Genomic DNA, 23,209 nt, shown 5'->3' on the forward strand with positions numbered 1-23,209 from the left:
CCTATTCAGGTCTGACTCGAGTCCTGGGAATGCCATCTTGAAAATCCTCCTGAAGGCGCCATGGGGACTCATGAGGTAGAAGCCAACCCTTGCCCAGTTCTGAGGGTCCCTCCTTTTTCCTGATGCTTCTCTTCTCAGCCACTCCAATTCCAAGACCCAGAACCTTCCCCCAGGAGCCCCCTAGAGAAGTGGTTCTCAACCTGTGGGTCATGAGCCTTTCATGGGCCCAATGATCCTCTCACAGGGGTCGCCTAAGACCAGAGGACACAGCAGATATTAATTAACACTGACTCACAACAGTAGCAAAATTAGTCATTAAACAGTAATGAAAATAATTTCATGGTTGGGGGTCAGCACAACATGAAGCACTGTATTAAAGGGCCTCAGTATTAAGAAGGCTGGGAACTATGCCCTACAGGGTCTTGCCTGGTGTACTGTAGCCATCACCTAACCCAGGGAGTAAGGCTTCCTTTCCAAGATTGGCCTTCAGGGAGAACAAAGCCATTGGTCCTTGCAGCTCACCCTTAACTTCTGATGGGCAGCATCCCACCACAAAAACTGTGTCCTAAGGCCACCATGGTCAGGCAGAGCGTGGCTTGGCTTCAGCACCACAGGCCCACATGGCCATGAAGAGCTGTGCCGAGCCACGAAAGGCTGGCTCAGACCTTCCCAGACAATAAAGGTTCACTTTGGTCTTGGCCTATCTCCCTTCCCACTTATGCGGGCTTTGCATGGGTGCTGGGAGCCTGGGCCTTCCTGAAATGGCTTCAAAGGCAGAGGGTATAGACCTGTTCCTAGCGGATCCTGCCCGACAGTGTGCTTGGTCCCTTGGTCCCTGGTCGCCTGGTTTCTAGCTCTGGGCTTAGCCTCAGGCAGTCTTTGAAGGTTACAGCTGCTCACCCTTCCTTATACCCTGGTCCCAACTCCTCAGTCCCAACCATGGGGCCAGCTGGGCTCTGTCATGTTCCAGAATTCCACTCTCAGACTACTCCTCCACCCTACCCCCCAGCCCTTTGTTCCTGCCCAGGATGCACCTGCGTGGCCTCTGGCCCTCATTGTTTGCTCTAGGGCCAGCTGGGCCACATCAGGGAACAAGACACGCCAAGACTGGGGACTATGGACCTAGTGGGCTCTAGGCCAAGTCCCTTGAGAGCCCCAGGCCACCCCAAGTGCTCAATTTTTTTTCTTGAGCAAGAGGCTAAGCTCATCCTCAGAGGGACACCCCCGCAAGGGCAAAATGCTGTGAGCGGAAGCAGCCCAAGTTGTCCAAAGCATGGCAGACAGGACGGCAACTCCCTCCCAACCTATAGCCTTGTGGGAAAATGCTCCATCCTACATCTACCTCTCACCACTGGGACCGGGAGCAGCTGACCAGGAGTCCAACCCCGGAGCTAATCTGGTGCAGTACTGTAGTCAGGCAAACAGGCAGAGGTGTGTGCGGCCTCCGCTTGGCCCCATGGTGGGAGGTGACTGTGCTCGGCAGCCCCTTACGCTAGGGTTATCACTAGGCAGCCCCAGGGATGGCGCTAAGTCATCTCCCTGTGCTCTGTGCCTTCGGCCCTGGGATGCACCAGGCCTCTCTCGCATTAAAGGATGCCTGGCAGCAGGAGCCCACAGAGGTCAGAACAGCTCGAGCATGTCCACCTTGGGGGAAGATCCTGGTGTCCGGCCCACACAGGAACAGCATGCAGAGCACACCTGCCCATAGCCATCCCAAGATCTCATTCTCTCTTCCTAGAACTCAGCTCCCAAGCTGCAGAGACCCTGCCAGCCCCTCCTCACACACAGGGCATTGCAGACACCTCTAGGAACTCTTGGTGACAAAGACCAGTCATTCCAGACTGCTTTGGGCCTGGTGGTAGTAACTGGTAAGCCACATGCCTGTGACCATCGTCATGCCAGCTCAGCCCCCATGTGTGTGGCTTCCTCTCCTATCTCTGGCTTCCCGGGGAATCCAACTGGCTGCTGTCAGAGTTCCCCAGAACGGAGTCTCAGCAGTCTGAGACTTCACCATTTCCACTCAACTTAAGAGCATAGTGGCCCCACACTGAGACCATTCACATCTGACCACTTCCCCTGGAGGAACCACCTCAAACAATGTAGACCCTCTGAGACTTTGAAAAATAACCATGTTAGGACGGGGCAAGAGCTGGCCATTGGGTGCCCTGGCTCCCAGAGGCTGTGGATACAGGGGTCTGGGAAACGTTCTAGTTACCTCTTTATTCCCAGGAACCTATTTTCCTTTTCCAATAGAGCTGCCTCTCAATGCTCAGAACCTCTCATGTCAAGGTACTGTCAGGGACAGGCAATACCAGGGCTCCGATAAAGAAGGATGCTATCAGGGGACTCCTGGCAGATAAACTGGGTTACACAGGAACCCCTCAGGACCAGCATATAATACAGTGGGCAGGACTTAGGAAACTCCTTCTCTGGCGGGACCCATGCTATCTCCAGGACAGATCAAAGTGCCACAGGCAGGGTCAGCACTCCTCTAGACATGCAACAGGCTCCTGCTATCTGCTTAGAGGTCGCAAATCCAGTGTTCAGACAGTGAGGAGGAGCTAGAGCAGTCTTGGTCCGACCCCTGCCATGACAGCTCCCAAAATTCAGCAGAGAGCCTTTATTTACTCCAGGCTTGAGTTAGTGTCATGTGGGTTGTCCTGGGCACCTGAAGTGTCGGCTCCACTGGAGGTCATGGCCTGTGGGCACTCTGAGGACATATCCAAACTCAGGTCAGATGGAGTCTTGGCTTCTCTGAGACCCCAAATTCTGGGCAGGATGCTCATCATGGGTATCTTGTGTATAGATGGTAAGCCCACAGACCTTTTCTGCATGTGACATGTGCAAAGTGGAAAGAAAGTGCTGTCCACCCTGATCACACTGAATTTGAAAATACTGCACACCAGATGCACACGGAGCTGGGGTACACACAGCTCAAAGGCATAGACTTATATAGCACATACACAGGGAAAACTGCCTAACTAGCTGCCACTAGGAAGAATGTTCCACTCCTGTAATTTTATGCATCATGAAATCCATTTCTAAGAAGTTGGCATTTATAAAAAAGAAAAGAAAACCAAACAAAAACTTTTGGGACATCCCGATCCAATGCGTGGGCTATGCTTGAAGCTTCACTCATGAAAAGGCTCCTGTGGGAAGTACTAGCCTTAATATGGGATCTTGAGACTGGCCACAAATAGCACATGGCTTCAGGGCAGGTCAGAACCTCTGGGCTCATCCATTTCCTTCACTGTCTGTGCAGACCTGCCTGAGCCCGCATGGCGGGTGCAATAGCAGGTGAACCCATGCCTTCTACTCCAATTCCACAGGAGGGCTGGGAATTCTGGCTTGCGTAAGGTCAGAGGGGCAGCAGAGAGGGCGAACAAACCAGAAAATCGAAGCATGACAATTTAATACATTCAAGAGTATTTACTAGAACAAAATGACAGAGTATCATTCATCAGCAGAAGCCCGTGACAAAGGAAGTAGAACGGTAACTGGCCCTTTGTAGTGAAGCTTGTGCTTTCGGGAAGAGAGGCGGGCAAGCTTGCATCTTGGAGGAAGCAGTCCTAGAATAAGAGAACCTCCAAATACCACCTTTTGGGGGGAGAGGACCTTACATGCCAAGGCTGGCATCAAACTCATCATATAATCGACAATAACTCGGGACTCCTGATCTTCCCGTCTCCACTTCCCAAGTACTGGAATTACAGGTTTATGTGGTGTTGGGGATCAACCCAGGCCTTGAGCATTGTAGACAGGTGTTCTCCCAACTCCCAAATACTACTTTTAAAAGCACATGGCCATCTACAAGCTTGTCCACAGAGCCAACAGTGCTCTTTTAAGGGTCTATCAGAAGGCAAAAAGCAATGGTCTGGAGTTACTTGTAGACTTTTGGACCCTCACACAAATGTGGGCAGCCTGGCCCTGGCTCTGATGGGTGCCAGAGTCTGGGGGAAGGGGCCCCTAGCACACCATCTATCCCCGCTACTGGCTCTAGGCCTATCCCACGTCCACAGATTCCAGAACAGAAACGTTATCTCTATATGGACAAGCCCCTTCAGCAGCAGCCAACTTACTGCAAATACTTTCAGAAAACTCTGGTGATTTCTACTCTGACGTGAGGCTAGGCTCATACAGCCAGTGAGGGACACAACTTGTGAACTGCAAGCTCAGGAAAGTCTCTTTAACAAGACAACCCTTCTTCACGACGCAATAAATAAAGCCTGGCCTCAGATCAAACACCCTGGTGCACAGTGGACAGGCCTCAGTGAAGGCAATGACAGTATGCACTGGAAGCCCAGAGAATCAGTGGAGACTCGTGTGGAAACGGTGACTCTCACATGGACGGTCAGTCACCCTGACAGGTCTTTGTCAACAGAACAAGAGCAAGAACAGAATTGGGCCAAGGAGGACCGGAGAGGCATCAGGACAGCCAGAATAATAGGGGTCTTCTGGTACACTGTGCAGCGTGAGCTGCCAGATTCGGACATTTAGGCAGGATGGATGAGAGAGACTGACCGTCTATGCAACACATGCAGACACAGCCCACTTCCTAATAACTACTTTCTTCTCTAGGTTCCATAGACACACCCAGGTCCCAGTATAAAGCATTATGCTTGAAGACAGAACTTCACTCAGTCCGTGTTCAAACCGGGCAAGCCTCTAGTTACTGAGGCTGTGGCCCCATTTCTACTAATGGCTGGTCTTCTCCGTGGTGTCTTGCAGGTGAAATGAGTGTATCCCAGAAATAACAGGTCTTGACATTGTTCAAACAGCAGCTTCTGTGTCAGGCACGTGAGATAAGGGTTTCCTATTCCTGAAGTGGGACTGCTAAATTCCAGGCAGAAATCAATAGAATTGAGTAAGGCCTTGGCTCGTGATGTAGGCCGCTTACCCCAGGCACAGTGTGGAGCCATCTCTACCACAGAGTCCCCACCAACATGCAGGAATCTCATGAAGGTGTGGGCTCGGCTGCCTGATGCAGGGCTAAGGCACTGTCTTAACTCCTGCCCTGGAGGGGCAGCCATCAGTGATTTGAATCTTCAGCTTCTCAAAGCGCCTTCTCCTTTCCCTACAGCATGAATCCTCACCCTTGCCATGCTAACACCCACATTTTGTGTTTTATTTGTATGCTTACTGAAAGAAATAACTTTGGTACTAACAAAATAGGAGCTATTTTCCCAATATTGCTTGTAATAAAACAACTTTGACTAGGAGAACTTGTTGTGACTGGTCTTTTCCCTGGGGCCAGAGGCAAGTGGCTAAGCACCCACCACATGTGCCACCTGCTTCTTGCTGACAAAAGTCTGCTTGGTGGCAGTGTAGACTCAGCTAGCTGTGGGCCTGGAAGCTGGGTTTTTGAGACTCCTAAGTTAAACCGTAGAGGTTAGGACAGCCCTGTCACATGGAAAGGATAACAACCCTCTTCTCTGACACATTCCTAGAACCCAGGCCTACACAAAGGGACCAAGGCCAGCTCTGTCCCAGCACTGGGAATCAAAGTACATGGATGACAGTCAAGAAGCACAATGGCTAAAGCGTCCACTAACCCCTGGCTTCCACAATTTATCCCATTTCCCAAGGCGAGCTGGGCACAAGCCTTCCTGCTTTTACACTTCAGGGCCCCGATGGAGCTTGACGTCTCTGGAAGTAAGCTGGCTGTGTGCTGTGCTTCCTGCTCCTGAGGATGGCCACATAGAAGAGCTCTGGTCTGCAGGTCCAGTTCCAAGGCAGAGGCCTAGAGCTGGGCATACTCCCTGCAGGGAGGCCCAGAGTCGCTGAAAGCTTTAGGGGTTCTAGCTAATGGTGTCACTGGGTGACCGCAGAGGTCCCTAGTTGGTAGCAGCAGCTCCTCCCGTGTGCTCAGGTTTCAAAGTATTTGTAGATGGCTGTGACATACAGCATTACGTTCTGCCAGTCCGGTCGTTCGGTGCGTGCCATCTCATTAATGTCCTGGTAGAGAAGAGGCTTGGTTAGGGCTCATCTGCCTTCCTAGACTATCCCACGGACTTGTAGTTCCAGCAAGCAGCAGACAGCTTTTAGTCCAAGGCTTATTGACTCTTTGAGAGGACACACTAAGCACCTACTCTACCTCCACCTACAGCCCCTATGTGTACCCCTTCCTATCAGGGTCATCCCAAGTCACACTCCTGTGCCACCAGGGTCTTCTCTCTGCCCCAGCCATAGCTTGCCAAGGCCAGAAGGACTTCCCTTCGGGGCCACAGCACCATGGTGTGTCAGAAGTTATCAAAGACTTTTCTTTTTTCAGTTGTAGAGTCCTAGTGACCTGTAGTGTGGAAGCTGACTACTCCTGGCCCCAGAGTCTCAGCACCTGTCACAAGTGCTGCTGCAAACTAGAAGGCAGGGCCAGGTAGTCTGAGGGCTGTTTCACAGCTGAGGAACCCAGAAGTATCCCTGAGCATGTGAGGTGAGATGGGCTACCCTGAGTACTTCAGAAAATAAGGCTTCACGAATGAATCTTGGGACTATAAGATCCCTTTTTAGGCTAAGACACCTAGTTAGCCACTTTGCATGTATGAGAATACTTATACATGGTACGAAATGTCCAACTGCATTATGTACCTGATCTCTTCCTATACAGCTGGATAAAAGTTACCTTAAGTAAGTCTGCTTCTATGAATTCAGGGTAACTACGAACATAAATAACTCTTCAAGGCCCATGAAGGTACTGCAAGTCAAGGTAATGGGTACCCATGGCTGGAGAGGCAGACCTGGACACCTGCAGGTATCCCAGGGTCCTCAGAATGTTATGGTCCTACAGGGTCCTTCCTTTTGTGCAAAGCCCTGAGCAGGAGCAGGTCTAGGCACTGTCTCTCTTAGCTGTTGAAGCATCCCTCTGCATTTGGAAGCGGTAGGCTTGTAGAGGACAGCAAGAGCCCCTGACAGGTGCCTGTCTGTGTGAGTCCAGCTGGGGTGGGGAGGAAGCCTAAGAAAGGACTCTCATTTTCCCTTAACCCGTGTCCTGCATCACACGCAGTATTTTCAGCACCTTCCTGTGGCCCTTGTGAGGAACTGTGGGCAGGGCTGTGTAACTTCCAGAACATCTTCTGGACAAGGGGCGCTCCTGGCCCTCATCCTCTAGACCAACAAAAGGCACACAGCCTTGTGCAAAATGTATTTAACAGGGACACAATCCCCCTGAACCCAGAGACTCTGCTAAGGAACAGATAATCACGAGGAGCAACCCCCCATGGGCTGCTGGGACCCGCGTCACAGGCTGCCCACCCCTTCCTTGGCTGTCTCCTCAGAGAAGCATTTGGTGCAGCAGCTGATCGCACGAGCATTCCACACCCTCAGCCCAGCCCGCCTGTGACCACTTTTCCTAGGCAGCAGGCACTGTCAGCAACTCCTCAGTAAGGTGTGGGCTTACCAGGGTGGATTTGATTCCAACACTTTCAGCTGCCTGGAAAGCCAGGGTGAAGTTCCTTTTCTGTAAAAGAAGTCGTGTCAGTGCAGTGTACAGACAACCGAAGATCGTGAAGGACAGACAGTAACCCCTTGTGGGCCTTGACACTCTCCCCTCAAGCTAGCTACAGCTCTATCTGCTTATTCTTTCCTCACTCAGAGGGTTGCATTCTAGCACAAGGGCCTCGGCTAACCGGATACAGATGCCCAGAAGCTAACGCACACACCTGCCAAAAGGCTATTCTTCCTCGTGGGATCTCCAATGGTTTTCTACAGGGCTTGGGCTGCCATAAGGGAAAGCTGGGGAGTCCAAGAACCTTCTGAGTGGGATACCTCAATCGCAGCCCAGACTAGAAGAATGGATGCCTTGTTGTTTCTGAGACCCATGGTGTAGAAGAGGCTGTGAGCCAAGTGCTGGTTACAGGTTAGCACAGGCTAGCTGGCACTGCCCTGACTGCTCATGCCACCGTCAGCTTTCTGTGGCACCTCTTAAAGCCCCGATCCTGAAAGTTGTCACCTGAGAAGAACCAACTACTCCCATGGGAATGATGTTACATGGGCAATTCTGGGCAGACCAGGGACTGGCTTGTAAACAAGCAGTCCCAAGACAGTGAGCTGGGGCAGGCTGCTGTGTAGCAAGCGTGGGGTGAGTAAGGCCACCCTATTGTGCCTCACCTTGTCTTGGCTGTTCAGCTCTTGATAGGGTATGTGGGCTGGGAGGTAGGTGTGAAGCAGAGCACAGAAAGCCAGCCCATCGTTCCAGCTGCTGCTGAAGTTGGTGATGTCGATATTCTGCGGGAAAAGAAAGAGGATACAGTGTGCTCTTTGATCTTCTCTGGAGGAATGCAGCGTGAGCTCTGATCTTCTCTGGAGGAATGCTATGTGAGGAGGACACAGAGACCTCCCCATCATGTGACCTCACTCTGGAGGAACCAGAGCATGCTGTAGGCCATGTCCTAGTACTTACCCTGTGGCCATCACTAGGCCTTTTATGGGTCTCCCAACCCTCCTACCTACCAGCTGCAGACTGGTGTTCCTGCCTGGCAAGGCCTGGGCCTGAATAAGCTGTCCCATACATGGGAAGGCCTTTGCAAGGCCAGTTGTGGGAACAATACAGACTGCCAGATGTGGGTGACCATCAATGCGGTTCCTCCTTACTTATTAAAGCTTTTCAAGCTGAGCATTGCAACACACACCTGTGATCCTAGTATGCAGATAGATCGTAAGTTCAAAGCCAGCTTGGAACATACAGCCACTGTGAGACGGTAACACTGAAGAGACTATCTGCCTGCAAGTTGTGTAGGGAGCTGCAGAGCTTTAGCTTTGGTGAATAATCTACGATGGAGTGGGCTTTTTGACGATCCTGCTGCCTTTGAATAAGAAGCCATGCTCCTGAAAGGAAGCCCTCACTCACACTCCCCCAAGGAACCCAATAAACTCACTACTTCTCTTAAGGGAAGGGGATATCAGTAACCAAATTCCCATCCCTTCAGCCACCATGCATCTCAGAAGTGCGTGCACACGAGAAGGCATGCTCTGTGCAGGGACTGACTGGCAGGTGCACCGAAGGTAAAAGCACCCCAAATCACCAGGCTTTGGCACATACTCGACGAACAGCTCCCCAGCACTTCGTTTCACATCTGTTTATTGCATGCCATCTTCAACTGCATTAAGTCTGCCTCCTGGGTTAAGAAAGTCCAGTTTCACTATAGAAGGCACACCACCCAGCCTCTGAGAAGTCTCCCGGAGTGAGAGGCCCCAGAGTAACACCAACCCTGTTCCAAGCCGCAGGGAGCTGTAGCTTCACAGGTGACGAGCTCCCCAACCTTCATTCCTCTGTGTAAAACGACTGTTCTAAAACCACGAGACACTAAGCTCTGAGCAGGGAGGCTGTGTCCATGCTGGCCGGTGTCTACAGATCTAGGTGGCCCCTTCATGGAGCAGCATGAAGTCATCAGCTTCACCACCAAGTGCGTTTTCTTGCCCCTGACTGTGTGCACACAACACTGCCCTCTGGCAGCACCTTCACCAAGTACACCTGGTGAGTGCAGAGGCTCCCTCCCAGAGCAATGGGTAACCTGATCACTTGCTGCATCCTGCTTCTCCCGGCTGACTTGACCACTTTCAGCAACTTGTATGGAGAAGGAAAGCAGATTAAAAACAAGAACAAAAAGATGGCAACCTGACTGGACTTGAGGCAGCACAAGCTGGGAGGCCAAAGTGCGGCGCCTGCCTCAGGAGCGGAAGGGTGCGGGCTCCCAGTGTTCACTGCTGTCACCCTCCCCGATGCCTGGGTTTCATCATCCTGTACCATACTGATCAGCCTTCCTGGTCATTCCTCCTTTTCCATCCCCCTCCCCAAGAGTCTCCACTCTGGCTAACAGCTACCACCCCAAAGGGGTTTCTAGTCACCTTGAAATAAATGCTGCCTAAGTTATTGCCAAATAGAAGACACTTTCCCTCCTAGATATAAATATATACAAGGAGCAACATACACTCAGGCACAGCTCACTGTCTCTTCTCTTATCTGAATCTCAGGAAGCAGACACCCAAGGTAGCCAGCCCCACCTGAGGGACCTGGGGCCTGGGAGATGAAACACCCGTAGAGACAACAGGGACTGAGCCTTTGTCTCAAACACTACAGAAGAACCACCTAGGTCTTGCTTAGCTGGAATTTCCTGTCACTGTCACTCTGCAGTGATGGGATGGGGGTCCCCATGAATGCTAGGCTAGAGCTCTACCACTGGGTAGCCCCTTCTGGATCGATCTTAAAAGAGCGTGGTGGCTTGCGGAGTTGGTTCTCACTGGTGGGTAGCTTGCCCAGATGGGATCTTATGCTCAGGAAAGTGCTGCATTTACGGAGTAAATCCAGACTTCAGTACAGAAAAGAGACAGGGACGAGGCACAGAGAGAGGTGACTGAGCCGGGACTGAGGACGGCATGGCACACAAGGTGCAGAATAAAGTGAGCATGAAAGCTCTCTGGGTTACAGAATGCCACAGAGGAGAGGCCACTGATGGTGCTAAAATGAAAAGAAAGAGAAGAGCCCTTCCCATTCTCCAGGGCGTGCACCCAAGTGACTTGTGCAGAGGCTCCGGCACGGGCTTTCACAGACAACAGGGCAGGAAGTGTCAGAGTGACACACAGAGTTCTGTGCAAGACCAGTGGCAGTATCTCACTCGAGGTCACTCACTGCTGGAAAAAGACAAACCCCTTCTTCCTGTGTCGGTGCCCCCTCTTGCTCTCAGGGACAGAGGCAGTTCTCACAGGGCTGTGGACGTGCCTAACTCCACTGCGCCTCACAGCAGAGGCTCCTGCACCTCAGCTGCCTGGCTAAGGCTGCTTCCTCCAGACAAACCCCACCCTGGTGTGGAGAAGCTGCTGCTGTGGCCCCTGAGTCTTCTAGCCCTGCTCCCTGGAGCTCCACCCCTCAAAACAGACACAGGATACAGCTTGTGGGCTTGAGAGCAAGGATCCTGGGTTTCCAGGTGAGAGGTGATTTGTTTACTTGGTGATAACATTTCAGATCAAAATAAAGCCCAAACCTAGATAATCTGGCTGAGTCTTCAGCTTCTACTCCCCTGGTAGCTGGAGGTGAGCTATTTAGGAGTAAGGTAGTGACAAAGGACTATGAGGCACTGAACCCAAAGGAACCTGAGTACCAGCTTGGCCTCTCCCCAGACCTGCTCCCAAAACAGTCAGCAGGGAAGGATGAGCCCTTGGATAGCGGGAAGAAGCCTGCAGGCCTGAGGCGGCAGGTCTTCCTGACCCAGCCACTCCAGATATTTTACTCTTTTTAATTGTCAGGGCTTCAAGTCTTGCTACTAATAAAATAATGTCAGCTGTATTTACAAAGGTCTGCAAACACCAGGCTGGCTTGCAAAGGGGAAAAAAAATTAAAAACTCAGTGCTAGAAAAGTCAGAGAGGAAACCCCTGCCCACCTGTGAAACTCCTCATCACGTGCTTACCGCAGTACAGTGATACAATGTCAGGATTGGTAAACAGACTGGAGAAGAAACACCAAGTTACCAGAGAAACAGCTTTTCCCTTCATCACCCAGTGAAGGTCCACCCTGCAGAGGCTACCACCTGTTCCTAAAAGTGGACTGAGTGGTCTCCAGGTTGCTGGGATAGGTGGGAAATCCTGGGCCCCTTAGCAAGTCTGTTGCCACCAGGGCCAGGTCGTTACTGTTTCTCTCAGTCGGTACTCCACAGAACGGCAGGTGCAGCCTGATGTACAAGGCTAAACACTCCCTCTGAGGTCAACAGATGGGCAGGCCTGGGACTGCTGCTCTATACAATCTCTGTCACTTTACCTGACCACAATGGCCAAATAAAATGTCACCCTTCGGTTTTCTTGACAACTGGTAGACTTAAAACTTTTTGTGACTCAGAAAAAAACCCAAATCAACACCACTGTGTGAAGCTTGGGGGGGGGGCAAGCTTCACTTCCTGGATACATAACTCACAGCAGCTGTCCCTGGCTTCAGTGAAGTAGATATTGAAATGTCAGTCCACCATGATGATGAATTGCTAAGCCTTTAGGAGACACCTGAAGAGTCCTCGAGTTGTCTATTTACTGTGAAGAAGGCAGACACTAAGACACCCAATTCATCATCATTTGCTTCAAAACAGCAAGACTGCGTGGCCTCCTCAAGTGCATCTGTTTTCTGCAGGCCTTAAATCAGCTTCATGAGATCACCAGAAAAGCAAGAAGGAAGACACAAAGTGGATGGGGAGGGAAGGGGGAGTGGATCTTACAGGAGCTGTGTGTGTGTTTGGGGGCGGGAGTATGATCAAAACATTGTATGGAATTCTCAAAGAACTAAACAATGAGTAAGGGGCCCAGAGTCTCCTGAGGAGACAGTGAGAGAGAATTTGGTGAAAGAGAACATGGAGGACGGTGGCTGTCCCAGTCATCCGAGGGATAGTGCAGAGGAGCAGCAAGGAGAAAGGAGGTCTCGGAACCATCCAAAGCTGTGGCCATGCAGGAGGAAAGAACAGAAGAGGAACGGGTAGGCAGAGGAAGAGAGTATTCGAAAGATAAGGGCTGTGGCGCGGCTCAGTGGTGGGAACTTTCCTATCATTGCTTGAGGCCCTGGGTGCAATCCCCAGCACGATGAAAACGAATGGAGATGAAGAGCTGAGGAGAGAGTAACTACTGCAGCAGTGTTGCCCAGGATGCAGCAGATGCAGCGAGCAATGACCAGTTAAGAGGAGAGCACAGCGCAAAGGCCACAGCCGTAACAACAGCGCCACACTTTCAGCCGCTCTTTCCACAAGGCTTTTGTTCACAGCTCTATGATGGAGTCTCTAGTTTTTAGAAAGTAACCTTTGGCGCACAGGCAAATCCCAATCTTGGAGGGCTCTCCCTGGAGGCGCCTCTATGCTGTAGATTAAGGAAGGGTAACAGGCTGAGGGTGTCCCTTCCCAACTCCTACAGAACAACTGCCGTGCTGGCCAGCCCATCATGCGTGCATGCATGTGTGTGTGAGTGAGAGGGAGAGAGAGAGATCGTGTGTGTGTGTGTGTGTGTGTGTGTGTGTGTGCGTGTGTGTGTGTGTGTGAGAGAGAGAGAGAGAGAGAGAGAGAGAGAGAGAGAGAGAGAGAGAGAGAGAGAGAGAGAGAGAGAGAGAGAGAGAGAGAGAGAGCCAGATCATGTGTGTGTGTGTGGGGGAGATCGTTTGTATGTGTGTGGGAGTTGGCTCTTTCCTTTAACTATGTAAATCACAAGAGTCAAACTTAGGTCACCAGCCCCAAAGTCACTTTTCTGGAGGAAAAAATGTACACTAATTCCTGAGTAGAATTTCTACTATTGTATGCACCATTGCCAATCTCTTGGCAGTTTCAGAGAGATTGCTAAGCTCTTAAGGGCCTGTGCTGTTCTTACAAAGGATCCAAGTTTGGTTCCCAGCACCTACATCAGGCTGCTTACGATTGCCTGTGATTCCAGCCCTAGTGTCTCTGGCCTCCCCATCCACACCTTCACTCAAGTGTACATATCCCACACACAGACACACACAACTAAAAATAAAAAGGTAAATGCAATTCCAGTGCTCTGGGGCTGAGGCGGGAAGACCTTGAGTTTGAGGCCAGCCTGGGCAACATAATGAGACTCCAATCACTCACTCACTCACACACACACACACCTCTTACTTTGCATTTAGTTTTTACCTCAGTTTTGGACTTTTCTACCCAACAGACCAGTTAGTTCTATGTATGGAACAGGCACAGAAACAAGAGTTTTGTGATGTTTGTGAAAAAAGGAGTGTTCCTCCTACTGGGTTGCCTCATCTGCCTTCATAGGAGACTTTTACCTAGTCTGTCTTATCATGCTGAGTTTGGTTGATGTCACTTGGAGTCCTACTTGTTTCTGAAGGGAAATGGAGGAGCGGTGGATCTGGGGAGATGGGAGGTGTGTGGGGGGGACTGGGAGGAGGGGAAGCTGCGGTTGGGATGTACTGTATGAGAGAAGAATAAAATAAAAATCTATAAATAAAATGTTAAAAAAGGAAGGAAACAGGAGTGCAAGAAAGGTCCAACAAGTGCAGCAGCACAGGCCTGTGCTCCAAGCACTCAGACAGCCAAGGCAGAGGACCCAGAATTTAAGGCCGGCTTGGGCTAGCAACATAGTGAAACCATGTCTACAATAATGTGCTATGGTGGTCTGAAAGAAAAGGGCCCCCAAAGGGAGTGGCACTCTTAGGAAGTGTGGCCTTGTGTGTCACTGTAGGGGCAGGCTTTGAGATCTCTTCTGCTCAAGTTTCCTCAGTGGGATTTTCAGACCATTTCCTGTTGCCTGCAAGACGTAGCACTCTCAGGTACTTCGCCAGCACCAAGTCTATCTGCACGATGCCATACTTGCCACCAGGGTGATAATGGACTAAACTGCTGAAACTGTAAGCCTCCAGCCACCTCAGTTACTCGTTTGCCTTATAAGAGCTGCATGGTCATGGCGTCTCTTCACAGCAATAGAACACTGACTAAGGCATGCACTGAGTAGAGGAAGTACCTTTTCCTGGGTTAAATGTGGTGTCACTGTGACGCTCACCTTGGAGGGCCTGGAGCAGAGAAGCCCAGTCCCCTGCGTCTTCACTTCTCTAGGGGACGAGCTTCTGTCAATGGGCGTCAGATGGCTCTGTCTTCCTATTTTCTTGAAAGCACTGGGAGTTTAGGGGTGGGATATGAAAGCCAAGATACAGAAATCTCAGCATATATTTAAAATGCCACAAAGTATCTAAAGAGTGGGGACTGGGAAGATGGCTGAGTTAGAGGACGCTTGCCGTGTGAACATGAGAGCCTGTGCTAAGGTCCTAGCACCCCACACAAAGCTGAAGGCAGTGGCACGTGCCTGCAATGTGCAGGGGAGGCAGAGACACAAGGATCCCTGGGCTTCGCTGAGCAGGCAATCTAATCTAATTACTGAGTCCCAGGTTCAGTGAGAAACCCTGTTTCAGAAAGCAATTAAGGAAAACACCTGGCCTAGACCTCTAGTCTCCATGGGCATGTGCACACAGGTGTACACACACACACACACACACACACACACACACACACACACACACACACATAGGGTCACAAAATGCACCTCTAAAGACCACATGTTCTTTAAATAGCTATTAAAGGTCTGATCTATTTAAGGAAATGGCATTTTATGGGCATCTGGCGAGAAGCCAGAGGGCATGACTCATCTTGCATCATCTACTTCCGTATGCCCTTAGCTATGGAAGGCAGAGCTGCAGGCCACATATGGCACAGCCATCTTCATTAAGAACCAGTTTGTGATGAAAACCGAGAAAGAAACCTAACAGCAGGAGCAGGAGTGAGTTACTCCAGGTGCCTACCTTCTCGCCAGGGGGCAGAGCTTGTAGGTTGTTTGGGAGCCTGGGTATGATATGTTAGGGGGGTGTAATCTAAAAAAAAAATTTAAACTTTTTAAATCCCTCTCCCCAGTGCTGTTAAAAGAAGGTTCAGAGGAGAGATATGGAGTCCTGTGCCACCATGCCCTTTCCTTCCTGAAACTGACCAAGCTGTTGCAATTTAGAAGATAAACCATGAAGTCCAGATGCTGGGACCTGCTGTGGCAGTTTGAGTGTGAACTCGGTATCTCTGCAGTTGTTTTTAGCACCTGTTTTCCAACTAGTGGAACTATTGGGAAGGCTGTGGAAACCTCAGGAGACAGGGTCTGCCTGTAGGAAGGAGGTCTATGCAGGCGGACACCTGGCTCCTTGTTATGATCTGTGAGTCCTTGTCACCAGGAGGACAGCCTTCTCTGCCACACACTCCAGTTGCCTGATCTTCTGCTCAAATATATGGGGTCAAGGAGCCATGAAACCATTAGCAAAAATCTTTCCTCCTTAAGTTCCTGTCAGGCAGCCATGGCAGAGCTAAGCCTCCACCAAGGACAGGGCCTGGTATCTTACTAGAGACTCTTAATCCTCACTGAATACCACAATCACCTGCCAAGTTTTTCAGGTTTTCCTCTACCTGGCTGTGGTAGTTTGTATGTGACTGGCTTTCATAAGTTCATAGGGAGTGGCACCATTAGGAGGTGTGACCTCGTTGGAGGAAGTATGTTACCGTGCCGGTGGGCTTTGAGTTCTCATATATGCTCAAGATACTGCACAGTGAGACACCACTTCCTGTACCTGCAAGATGTAGGACTCTCAGCTACCCCTCCAGCACCATGCCTGCCTGCACGCTACCATGATGATAATAGCCTGAACATCTGAACTGTAAGGACCTCAGTGTTTTCCTTTGTAAGAGCTGCCATGGTCATGGTATCTCTTCACAGCAATAGAACCCTAGGTAAGACACCGGCTCAACCCTAAAGCTGTTGATCCAACTGTCTAGAGGTCAGGGCATCATTTTTCTTTAAGCCTTTCCTTTAGGTGGTATGAGAGAGGACCAAGATCAGACACTAAGTACAATGGACATGAGTGTCCAGAACATGCAATCCTTATGTTTATGAGGACACACCTAGCCCAGAAGCTGGGAAATCAAGGAAGACAATGAGCCTGACAGGACTTCACTGATCAAAACTGGGTAAAACCAACCAACCAAACAGCTGGTAAGAATTTCCCTGTAAAGAGGTTTTATACTAATGATCTGGTGACTGCTAGAGTTAGAGGGACAGGTTCAGAAAGAACAGGCAGAGCAATGACCAGCAGCAATACCACAGAAAGATGACCATTCCTGCTGCAATGCCACAGAAAGACCATTCCTGCTGCAATGCCACAGAAAGACCATTCCTGCTGCAATACCACAGAAAGACCATTCCTGCTGCAATGCCACAGAAAGACCATTCCTGCTGCAATGCCACAGAAAGATGACCATTCCTGCTGCAATGCCACAGAAAGACCATTCCTGCTGCAATACCACAGAAAGACCATTCCTGCTGCAATACCACAGAAAGACCATTCCTGCTGCAATACCACAGAAAGACCATTCCTACTGCAATACCACAGAAAGACCATTCCTGCTGCAATGCCACAGAAAGACCATTCCTGCTGCACACACTCTGGCAGAGAGTGACCTGGGATCAGATCTGCCCTCCGGATCTAACCACCAGTTCACACAAGGCACTGTTATTAGTGAGAAGAATCTATAATGTAGGATGCAGCACACATTGACACAGTTCCTCTTATATGAAATCTCAAGGGCAAAAGGGGACAGAGAGACCTTTAAAAAGGACATGCTATCCAAATGTAATGTGGGACTTTATTTGCATCTTTTTTTTTTTTTTTTTTTTTGGTTTTTACGAGGCAGGGTTTCTCTGCATTGTTTTGGAGGCTATCGGTCCAGCCCAGCCTCGAACTCACAGAGATCCGCCTGCCTCTGCCTCCCGAGTGCTGGGATTAAAGGCGTGCACCACCACCGCCTGGCTTTATTTGCATCTTAATTCAAGCAAATCAATAATATACTCTGAACTCCAATGAAATCTAATGGCTAGACATGGCTTTAGAGTCCTTCAGGTGGTGGAGAGTAGGAGGGTCCTAGGCAGATGATGGATAATTGGAAGGAGTATACAACCAAGTGTTTTATTCCCATAACAAACACACCTGCAGTATGACCACAGAAGCAAAACCCACCTGTTTGCCTGAGTGTAAATGGATAAGAACTAAACAGACATTTTTCCACAGGAGAATGTTAGGAAATGAAACTTGAAGTCACCACAAGATGCCACTTTACACCTATTAAGATGGCTGTTATTTAAAAACAGCAAAGGAAGTACATGCTTGTTACATGCAAAACCAGGGGGTTCCAAACCCACCATCAACCCCCGCTTCAAAAAAAAAAAAATGACTGGAGCCACTGAGGAACCTCAGCCAGCCAAATGTGGACAGTGTGTGACTAATGATGGTATGCCCATGGTAGAGGATTAGGAGAACTGAACACAGATGCTCACATAAACACCTGGACAGTCCCCAAAGGGAAACACTTCAAATATCTACCAACGAGTAAATGGAATGTTTTGTTTTTTTTTCAAGGCAGGGTTTCTCTGTGACTTTGGAGGCTGTCCTGGAACTAGCTCTTGTAGACCAGGCTGGCCTCAAACTCACAGAGATTCACCTGCCTCTGCCACCCGAGTGCTGGGATTAAAGGCATGCGCCACCACCGCCCTGCAGTAAACGGAATGTAATCTTTCTATGCAATGGATTATTAGCCTTACAAGGAATGATGTGCTGACACATTACAGCATGAACAAAATTTGACACCAAATGAAACACACAAAAAGTAGATCAGTGGTTGCCAGGTACCAGAAGAAAGGAAAGGAGAGTGATAGCTTGCTGTGTGGAAGACTTCTACCCAGGGCTGATGGGAAGCTCTGGAGCTAGGTAGTGGTGATCCAGACACAGCTCTGCAAGCATAATTAACACCCCTGGATTATATGCATTTTTAGTGGGGAAATGGTAAACCTTATCAAATGTGCTTTTCCCACAGTGATTTAAATTAGCAGATATTCTGCAGTGTTTTATATCCATAGGGAGAGCTCAGTAGCAAGTAAGTTCTTCGGGATTAAATGTAGCTGCTTCATAAAGCCATTTATAGGAATGTATTACAGCTCAGCCTTAAGAAACGACTTCTTAAAAACAAAACAAAACAAAACAAAAGGCACTAAGGGGTAAGTGGCAGAGTATCAAATGGCTTTCTTCACTACTAGGAGACTGAGCAGCCCTGGTACCTCCACAGAAACCTGATACATCATCTCTATGAACAGCTTTTTAAACCTCAACAGTGAGACGCTGGCCCTGATTTTGAGAGAAATAACCATGTTCAAATAATAGTATCCCCAATTGGTTCACAGCTCCAAGAATGCCTCTGAATATGTTGATGCATCATAAAAAATAAAATATGAGTTATGTTTGTGGGGGACGGGAGGCTATGGCTTTGTAATTTTTTCCCCCAGTCAAATTAACCTATTTGAGAGGACAGTTAAGAGTAAGTTAGCAAATGTCACCCTAAGAAATGAAGATCCCGTCTTTCGGTGTTTCCCATAAGCCCTTCTAACAAGTAGTGACTGTCGTGGAGAAGTAGGGGACCAGCAATGCTGGCTTCCTGAGAACTCAGAGTTCCTGGGAAGAGATAAGTGCTTGGCCAAAGCTAGTGGCTGGGCTGCAGCTGATGCGAGTTCAGGGCCCGTTGTGAGCAGGATTATTAGCAAGTTAAGAACTAGTTTTCCTTTTCTTAATTAACATTTCCATAGATTTGCTATCTCCAGATTTAGTTTTGCTCTGCCAGGGGTTATTAATCACCAAGATGTAATTCTGACTTCAGAGGGCACTGAGAGTTAACTCTTAAACACCTGCCCCGGTGTATGCTCTGGGAAGGGCAACTGTTGCCTGTCCCAGACATGTAAGAGAACAGGCACGTCGGAGGGGAAGAGAAGTAGGCATTATAAAACATCTCTGGAGGCCTTTTTCCGTTTATCCTTAGGGAGGAAAACAGTCAAAGTGTGGGACATGAATTCTATCAAGACACCTCATGCACCCAACCCCGAGACCTTGTTCACATGCCTTCTCCACAAAGGCCCTTCAATCCATGCTAGAATTTTGGTTAAGGGATACACCAACCACTCTCTATTGTAAATCAAGGCAAGTCTTTCATATAGATTTAAAAATGCCTTCTCAGGAGAACATTACTGAAAGGGTAAGTGAGGTCAGATTCCTACAGGCAGGGCCTTTGATGCTAGTGCCACTTTGCTCTAGCTACAAGACCTTAATACTCATGGGAGTCTCACTTTTCTCACATGCAAATGGCAACAATAAGCAAGTAAGAGGACCAACAGGATGGCTGGTAAAGCCAGCAGCTCCTCTTGCTGGGGCTGGGTACACTGTGCCTTCTCGTGCCTTCCCTGCTCCTGACCACAAGACAGTGTTGGTTCAACCAAAAACATAGAACAAATGTAAAACTCTGCTTCCCCACCCTCAGGAGAGGCTTCTGGGTACCAAAAGATAGCCACAGTGGTTTCCAATTCCTCTTCTCTAGACACGCCCAGAGGTGAAGAAAGCCTCTATCTACAGAGCCCTCACAGCGTACATTCAGAGAATTGCACTTACGTGACTTAGCTTCCCAAAGAGACTCTTCAAAAGTGGGTTTCACCCTACCTAAAGACATAGGCAGAAAATCTGACCATTTTCTAGTGTTAGCCATGACTTGCTGAATAATATGCAGGCATAAGAAAATACCAAGAGGGGCTGGAGAGATGGCTCAGAGGTTAGGAGCACTGACTGACCTTCCAGAGGTCCTGAGTTCAATTCCCAGCAACCACATGGTGGCTCACAGCCATCTGTAATGAGATCCGGTGTCCTCTTCTGGTGTGCAGACATAATGGAAGCAAGATGTTGTGTTCACAATAAATAAATCTTAAAAAGAAGGAGGAGGAGGAGGAGGAGGAGGAGGAGGAGGAGGAGGAGGAGGAGAAGAAGAAGAAGAAGAAGAAGAAGAAGAAGAAGAAGAAGAAGAAGAAGAAGAAGAAGAAGAAGAAGAAGAAGAAGAAAACACCAAGTGATGTACAAATCCAGAAACAAAGTCCAGAGCATCTGAGAGCATAAACAGGCTGAATATGTCCCCACGACCACAGCACGCTACTAATCAATATACAGTGAGAAGGTCTGGACCACCATACTGATGGTGAACCCCTCCACACACTTGAACACATCACTTCTCCCTTGGAACTCACACTCAGGAAGCTTACCTGTCTGCCTCACCCTCACACTGAGATGGCACAGGAGACTTAGAAGGCCCACTGGTCTTTCCTGGCATGGCTCTTCCTAGTTCTAAAATGTGGGTAATGCATTTAGCCTGACCCAGCATACACAGGCCATCCAAATGCAGACATCCTGGATGTGAAATGTCTGTGCTCTCACAGGCGCTTGGAAAGGAAATGATCTCAGGAAAGAGATACCCTGTGTAGCATGCTCACCTTATGATGAACCTCTTTTGTTGTTTGGAGCAGGGACTCTTAAACCTGTGAGTTACTCTGCACACCTACCAAGTAGTTCTGGCAGAAGGAAATGGCAAATAGCAAAACCTCTGAAAAGGTGACAACGTGCTGCCACCTCCTGCTTCCTCTAAGCCCCAAACCCCACAATTCACTTTCCTTTACTACAACAGATTGTTAAGAGAAACCACAGAAGATTTTACTGTGGACTGGATGTAGCAGACACCACTGCTATGGTGATCAGAGCTGAGCAGGTCTCAGCGGGGAACACATACTCTACCACAGATGCTTCATCCCTGACTCCATACTTCAGGTTTTATTTTGCAAATAAGCAGCTTTTCTTGCTGTTTTCTTGGTATACAGGATGCAAAACAAGATACAAAGGGTTGAGGATTGAAAGGGAAAACTAAGTACAAAGGCTACACAAAACTCGTTGTTGATGTAAATAAAAATATTGGCAATGATAAATCCGAGTCATTAAAAAACGGTTAGATTATGCCCAGGAAAAGGCATAGTTCTAAAAGGCTTGGAAATAATAGTTTCAGAAATAATTTGAAAGTTCCTGAGGACAAAGGTCATGCTCTACATTACAAGCTGTTCCTACTTGTATTTAATTACCTCTCCGGCTGCTCATGGGTAAGTACATAGTTCATGGTTTAGAACACAAACAGAAAAAAAGTCCTTCACAAGTTGAGACACTTGAAGGAGTTGGCATTACAGAGATGCTTCTAACAAGCACCCCACTTGGCAGGCGAAACCCCAAAGTCCCTGTGTCACTCAGCATCAAGACTGAGAGCAACACCTCATCCCATTTGGCACTTAGCTCAACAAGGTCACAGCCTTTGTTTTCTCTTTTTCTCTACACTCACTTTCCTCTGAAGAGTGTGGAGACAGAGCAAAGTGCCTGAAACAGTCAAGACTCAAAGCCATTACCTAGCACCTGCTTCCACACAGTTTTATTCCCTCCATCCCTGCCAGAGCCGCCATCCTAATCCTGGTGAGACACCATCCTCTTTGGAAAGGTCTGCGCTCTTTGCTTCACGTTACTGTCTCAGATATTATGGAGTGTGCTGTATCAATCAGTGTGACCATACACTCTGTCTTTAAGATGCTTTTAAATCTTTCTATCCCATACAATCCTTCCCAACTTAAGAGCCCACAGGCTACAAAGTTTACCTCAATTATGTCTTAAACCATATGCAGAGACGAACCCAGACCTAAATGTAGAAACTTTCCAGAAAAAGAAGAAACAATTCTTTGAGATCTTGGGTTAGTCAAACATTTATATATAACACCAAAACATCCATAAAATTTCCATAAAATTTCATAAATGATATGCTGTTAAAATCAAGAACTGTTCTTCAAAAAATATAAAGAGCAAAAATGGCAAGTCATAGAAAATGAGGAAATGTTTGAAAGCCCGGCATTTTGTGAAGGACTTGAACTCAAAATATTTAAAGAAATCCTAAAAGGTGACAAACAGCACAGAATAACAAAATAAGCAAAAGAACAATTATATGGTAGCAGACAAAAACATGGAAGGATGCCATAAAAACTAAACCTCAAGGAAGCGCCACTGAGGGCCTGAGCTGTTCAGAGTCTTGTGAAGATAGGAAAGAACCAGAACCCTTCAGCACTTGTGGAAAAGCAAAGTGATGTGGCTCCTCCCACCAACAACCCGCAGCTTTTGTAGCTGCTTCAATTCACCTCAGATCCCCCTCTTCATACATGCATTAAGATATGGAGACAAGGCTCTTATCCCTCCCAAAGTCACACATTCCAATCTGAAAGTCTATGGTGGTAGAATAAGGAGCCAGGGTTTGGGCAAGTGATCAAGTCATGAGAGTAGAGTCCCACTGAATGGCATTAAATGTCCTGAAGGAGTCCAAGCCAGATATGTGGCACATGCCTGTGACCTCAAATGTGTGTGTGTGCGGGAAGGGGGGTATGCTAGGCAGGAAGATTGCAGAAGAGGAGGACGAAGAAGAAAGACATAGCAGCAGAAGAAATTAATAGTAGCAGTAGTAATAATAATGGAAAAAGAATCCCAAGCCAGATCCTTGCAACCCTGGCATTTGAGAGGGACACAGGAGATCAACAAAAGCTCAACACCAGTCTGGTTTACCCAGCAAGTCCCAGGCCTAACAGGGATACACAGATTCAAAATGAAACATAAACAAAAGATTCCCAGACACTTCTCTTTTTTCTACCCTGTGAAGATACAAGATGGCAAGATGCAACCTGGGGCATGGACCGCACAAAAATTTGACCACTGAAAATCCTGATCTCACTCCAGATCTTGATTCCAGCTTTAAAAGAATTATTTTTATTTGTAAA

The 23,209-nt window shown here is 48.6% G+C and overlaps 1 protein-coding gene across 1 annotated transcript in view; it reads right to left on the reverse strand.

The window, feature by feature from the left end:
• Positions 1–3,414: 3,414 nt before the first annotated feature.
• The window catches only part of Specc1l (sperm antigen with calponin homology and coiled-coil domains 1 like), a 106,456-nt gene continuing 86,661 nt past the window's right edge, over positions 3,415–23,209 (reverse strand). The window contains exons 14-16 of the mRNA XM_005070763.4: positions 8,104–8,220; positions 7,394–7,453; positions 3,415–5,955 (exon numbers count right to left, since the gene is read on the reverse strand). Of these exons, the coding sequence (XP_005070820.1) occupies positions 5,866–5,955; positions 7,394–7,453; positions 8,104–8,220 (267 nt within the window). The 3' untranslated portion in view covers positions 3,415–5,865. The remainder of the gene's footprint in view (positions 5,956–7,393; positions 7,454–8,103; positions 8,221–23,209) is intronic.

Source organism: Mesocricetus auratus, unplaced genomic scaffold, assembly GCF_017639785.1.
Source record: "Mesocricetus auratus isolate SY011 unplaced genomic scaffold, BCM_Maur_2.0 Super-Scaffold_100027, whole genome shotgun sequence".
NCBI classification, from domain to species: Eukaryota; Metazoa; Chordata; class Mammalia; order Rodentia; family Cricetidae; genus Mesocricetus; species Mesocricetus auratus.